This window comes from Colobus angolensis, unplaced genomic scaffold (assembly GCF_000951035.1).
Source record: "Colobus angolensis palliatus isolate OR3802 unplaced genomic scaffold, Cang.pa_1.0 Scaffold4, whole genome shotgun sequence".
Classification (NCBI taxonomy): Eukaryota; Metazoa; Chordata; class Mammalia; order Primates; family Cercopithecidae; genus Colobus; species Colobus angolensis.
In genome coordinates, this window is record NW_012117376.1 from 7,994,430 (window position 1) to 7,999,996 (window position 5,567).

Below are 5,567 nucleotides of genomic sequence, written 5' to 3' on the forward strand. Positions count from 1 at the left end.
CTGTGTTGGTCAGCCTGGTCTCAAACTCCCAACCTCAGGAGATCCACCCGCCTCAGCCTCCCAAAGTGCTGGGATTACAGGTGTGAGCCACCATGCCCAGCCCAAAGGGGAGAAGTTTAAACTTTGTATATTAGGAGAAAATTTGTCTTGAAAATATCATATAAACAAGAGAAGCAAAAATGTTCAACGTACTTAAGTAAATAATTTGTTCAAATAGTTTTATATTTTAAATTTACATATAAATAACTTGACATAAAAACATACCAATAGGTACTGTAGGGACATTACTTAGCACTATTTGAAAATCTCTAGATCAAGATATTATATGTTGTTGAAAATGATTCAATTCCTCCTCTCATACTTTCTAATTCTGATTGGCTTATTTTTATAATTACTGCCAACTGGTGAGGTTTGACTTCTATTCTTTGCCATTTCAGGAGACATACTGGGAGAGAATGTTGAAAGAGGATTGTTTAAAATCAGACCCTGTCCAGTCATCAGCTTTCTCTCTTAAACTTTCTGATCTTAATTTCCTCATTGGTAAATCGGAGATAGTATCCACCTCACTGATTGAGAAAATATGTGAGAGTACTGTATAAGTAATATAGCACTACATAATATTAGAAATCACTCAAATATGGTAAGAACCTCCTAGTTTATTTTCCTTTTTCTTTGGGGGGGGGTTTCTCTCTTGTTGCCCAGGCTGGAATGCAATGGTATGATCTTGGCTCACTGCAACCTCTGCCTACCAGGTTCAAGCAGTTCTCCTGCCTCAGCCTCCCGAGTAGCTGGGATTATAGGCATGCGCCACCATGCCCGGCTAATTTTGTATTTTTTAATAGAGATAAGGTTTCACCATGTTGGCCAGGCTGGTTTTAAACTCCTGACCTCAGGTGATACACCTGCCTTGGCCTCTCAAAGTATTGGGATTATAGGCGTGAGCCACCGCGCCTGGCCTGTTTTTCTTTAGAGAGATGGATAACCATATTGACAGATCGTCTTCACAAACTGCCTTGACTTTTAGGCAACATTAGTTTCCTGCTTTAAGAAAATATCTGCATTTAATCTTTGGTCAGCCTCTACTTTCATTTTTTTTGTTGTTTGTTTGTTTTGTTTTTAACAATACTGAGAGTAATTTTAACCTAATGATAAAAATGTCAAATATGAATGATTTCAAACATTTTAGTCTTCTTCCATAATCCTTAAACGTTCAGGATATCAGAGTAATGACAGATTGTTTCAGATCTCAAATTAATACAAAGACTAATTTTCTAGTCAGGTGGGTTGCCAGATCCTTAAATGTGCTCTTAACTGGTTTCCTGTGAAATTAAACATTGGTTGTATATGTGTTTTTGAAACACCTTGAAATTGTCTTAAAGTTTGGATGTGGTGAATTTATTTAAAGTATTTTCTTTGAAAAAAGTTTGCTAAGTAGATCTTCCAATATTAAAAGAAAAAGGGTATCTCTGTAATAAAGTAAGAGGATTGTAATGAAAGTAAGAGGATAATTGTTCATCCATCATGCCAACTCAAGCTAGTTCTTTCTTTCCAGTGCAGCAACACATTTTAGGGCAACAAAGTTCAGAATGGATACAATGGCCTGTTCAGAAAGCATGCAAGTTATATCAGATCATTTCTTTAAAGTCAGTATGATAAATTTGTTAACTAGACTCCGACCACAGAAAGAGAGAGATACAGGAAGTCAGTGTAAATTGCAGACATGCCAGCTGTTGGTTCACATTACAGCTACCTAATGTTGGGCTTAATTTCTTTTTCTTCTTCTTCACTATCATCAACCTGTTGGATGACCAGATCAGCAGACCCATCTTCTACAATCTCCACATAGGATCTATTCTCATCTTCACTCAAGTGCCATCTGGAATCCTTATCTCCATCTGATGGGGACATAAGATGTTGTTCAGCTTCCAAGTCAATGGGGAGGCTGTCTATGCCAAATTCTGCAAGACACTCATTACACAGTCTGTAGCGCCTGGTTCCCTCCTGTACCACTTGCCCTGTTAGATCTGTCACATGACGTTTACATTTTCTGCAGATGAGTTTACATGCCTGGTGAATCTGTGTAGAGATTTAAATAGTGATAAAAGTGATTTTTCAAAAGCAGGACAGTTTGATATTTTAGGTACCAGTTCATAAACTTAAGATGTTCAAAGCCATGCATTAAACTCAAATTAACATCTATTATTAGAAAAAGATCAAGGGTTTTAGTGGCAAATTGATGTCACAGAAATATTAAACATCAGCTTTCTCTAAATAGTGGCTACCATGTTTTTTATTATTAATATTACATAATAATTTCACTTATCCCTTAATCCAATAGCATTTGGGTATCTGAGCTAACAACAGGATACTTCCTATGATAATAATAATTGCAAACACTTACATGCACCATGCACTTATTTATTTATTTATTTATTTATTTATTTATTTATTTATTTATTTATTTATTTTTGAGACAGAGTCTCACTCTGTCACCCAGGCTGGAGTGCAGTGGCGCAATGTCAGCTCGCTACAACTTCTGCCTCCCGGGTTCAAGCAATTCTCTTGCTTCAGCCTCCTGAGTAGCTGGTATTACAGGCACACGCCACCATGCCCAGCTAATTTTTGTATTTTTAGTAGAGATAGGTCATGTTGGTCAGGCTGGTCTTGAACTCCTGATCTTGTCATCCATCTGCCTCAGATGCCCAAAGTGCTGGGATTATAGGCGTGAGCCACTGTGTCCAGCATACCTTTTATTTTTAAGATAGGGTTTCCCTCTGTCACCCAGGCTGGGGTGTGGTGGTGACCATGGCTCACTGCAGCCTCAACCTCCCAGGCTCAAGCAATTCTCCCATCCCAACCTACCAAGGAGCTGGGATTATAGATGCATGCCACCACACCTGGCTAATTAAAACAAAAAAAAATTTTGTAGAGAAAGGGTCTTGCTATGTTGTCCAGTCTGAACATATCTTAATTTGAGGTGGTGGTGGGGGTGAAATCTCTCTTGTGTATTAATTTTTTGCTATTTTACTAGAGAAAGATAAATATTGTAAAAATTTAAATGTATCAATATTTTAGATAGAAGGAGTACTTGCCATTTTTATTAATAAAAGATCTGGTGGAGAGAGGACCACACAGGGATTGGAAGGCTTGGGGTTCTAGTCGTTTACTATCTTCATCACTTACTAACCATGTATCTTGGAGCAAGTAATTTAAAACATTATATAAACCTGCTTTAGGGTGACAGTTAAAATATTTAACTGGTAAGATATGGGCAACACCCAGACAGATGAGAAACCTGACTAATTCTACTGGACACTCGTCATAAACAACTACTATGGTGCTGCTTCTACGTATCAGCCTAGTATTATCTTTGGTTGCTTCCTATGGCTAATGGGAATACCACTCACAGGGCTAACATGAGGACCAAATGAGTCAACGTGTGAAATGCTTTGGTAAACAGTTGTAGTTGAGGAATAATTAGGTATTATAATTAGTAGTAAACAACTTTGTTCAACAGCTGTCAGAACAGTAGATTATGGGTTCTAATCTAAAAATTATAAAAATTAATTGTATAGGCCGGGCACAGTGGCTCACGCCTGTAATCCCAGCACTTTGGGAGGCCGAGGCAGGCGGGTCGCTTGAGGTCAAGAGATCGAGACCATCCTGGCTAACACGGTGAAACCCCGTCTCTACTAAAAATACAAAAAAAAAAACAATTAGCCAGGCCTGGTGGTGGGTGCCTGTAGTACCAGCTACTTAGGAGGCTGAGGCAGGAGAATGGCCTGAACCCGGGAGGTGGAACTTGCAGTGAGCTGAGATCGCACCACTGCGCTCCAGCCTGGGCGACAGAGCAAGACTCCATCTCAAAAATAAATAAATAAATAAATAAATAAATAAATAAATAAAGTCAGGACAGTGTAGAAGTAGGCCACCAAACACAGTAAAAATATCCAAGAGGCTGGACACGGTGGTCCACACCTGTAATCCCAGCACTTGGGAGGCCAAGGTGGTTGGATCACTTGAGGTCAGGAGTTCGAGACCAGCCTGGCCAACATGGTAAAACTCCATCTTTACAAAAAAAAAATACAAAAATTAGCTGGGCATGGTGGCACATGTCTGTAATCCCAGCTATGCAGGAGGCTGAGGAAGGAGAATCACTTAAGCCTGGGAGGCAGAGGTTGCAGTAAGCTGAGATCGCGCCACTGCACTCCAGCTTAGATGACAGAGTGAGACTCCATCTCAGAAAAAAAAAAATCCAAGCAAGCTAATATAGTCTGGTAAAATACGTAGGAAAGGCCGGGCGCGGTGGCTCAAGCCTGTAATCCCAGCACTTTGGGAGGCCGAGACGGGCGGATCACGAGGTCAGGAGATCGAGACCATCCTGGCTAACACAGTGAAACCCCGTCTCTACTAAAAAATATAAAAAAAAACTAGCCGGGTGTGGTGGGCGCCTGTAGTCCCAGCTGCTCAGGAGGCTGAGGCAGGAGAATGGCGTAAACCTGGGAGGCGGAGCTTGCATTGAGCTGAGATGCGGCCACTGCACTCCAGCCTGGGTGACAGAGAAAGACTCAGTCTCAAAAAAAAAAAAAAAAAAGAAAAACATACATAGGAAAACGTATGTAACTACCACTAGTACAGTTATTATCCTCTGCATAACTGTTGACATATTAATCAGTAAACACTGAAAGTACACAATTTGAATGAATCCTGATTTCTCCTGAGATAGTAATATTATATGTACTAGATTGGGCATGGTGGCTCACACCTGTAATCCCAACACGTTGGGAGGTGGAGGTGGGTGGATCACTTGAGGCCAGGAGTTCAAGACCAGCCTGGCCAACATGGTAAAACCCTGTCTCTACTAAAAATAAAAAAAAAAAAGTAGCTGGGTATGGTGGCGTGTGCTTGTAATCCCAGCTACTCGGGAGGCCAAGGCAGGAGAATCTCTTGAACCCAGCAGGTGGAGGTTGTGGTGAGCCGAGATCATGCCACTGCACTCCATCCTGGATGACAGAGCGAGACTTTGTCTCAAAAACAAAACAAAACAAAAAACTATGGGTATCAAATGTGGTATTGTTTTTGTTATTAGCTCTGATACAGATTCATGTCCATCTCTCCAAAATATATATCTTCTAACTCTATCCACTGAAATAGTATAAAAGAAATGACACCTCCATAACAATGACTGCCCAGACTTTGAGCTCCAATTTCACTTTCCATTAAAGGAAACGGATTGAGAAATGGCTGGTTCCAGCTCTGTTGTAGGGAAAGTACAAAGTGAGTCTTGGCCTCTTTTGGAGTCAGAGAACAAGGACACTTTCAAAATTTAATGGAGTTGTGACAAAAGGAGACAAGAGCCAGTGTCAAGGTAGAGACTGTTCACTGGATAAAACTGAAAATTTGAGTATCAAAAAGAATAATAATTGTGGATCCAGACATAATAAACCAATACAAATTCCTGAGACCATCTGATATCTAAAAATATAAGACCAGCAGGTGTGGTGGCTCACGCCTGTAATCCCAGTACTTTGGGAGGCCGAGGTGGATGGATCACTCGAGGTCAGGAA

General features: G+C 40.4%; 1 protein-coding gene across 1 annotated transcript in view; it reads right to left on the minus strand.

Annotated features, from left to right (window-relative positions):
- Positions 1-831: 831 nt before the first annotated feature.
- The window catches only part of ZBTB8A (zinc finger and BTB domain containing 8A), an 11,661-nt gene continuing 6,925 nt past the window's right edge, over positions 832-5,567 (minus strand). The window contains exon 3 of the mRNA XM_011955412.1: positions 832-2,076. Coding sequence (XP_011810802.1) covers positions 1,747-2,076 — 330 coding nt within the window. The 3' untranslated portion in view covers positions 832-1,746. The remainder of the gene's footprint in view (positions 2,077-5,567) is intronic.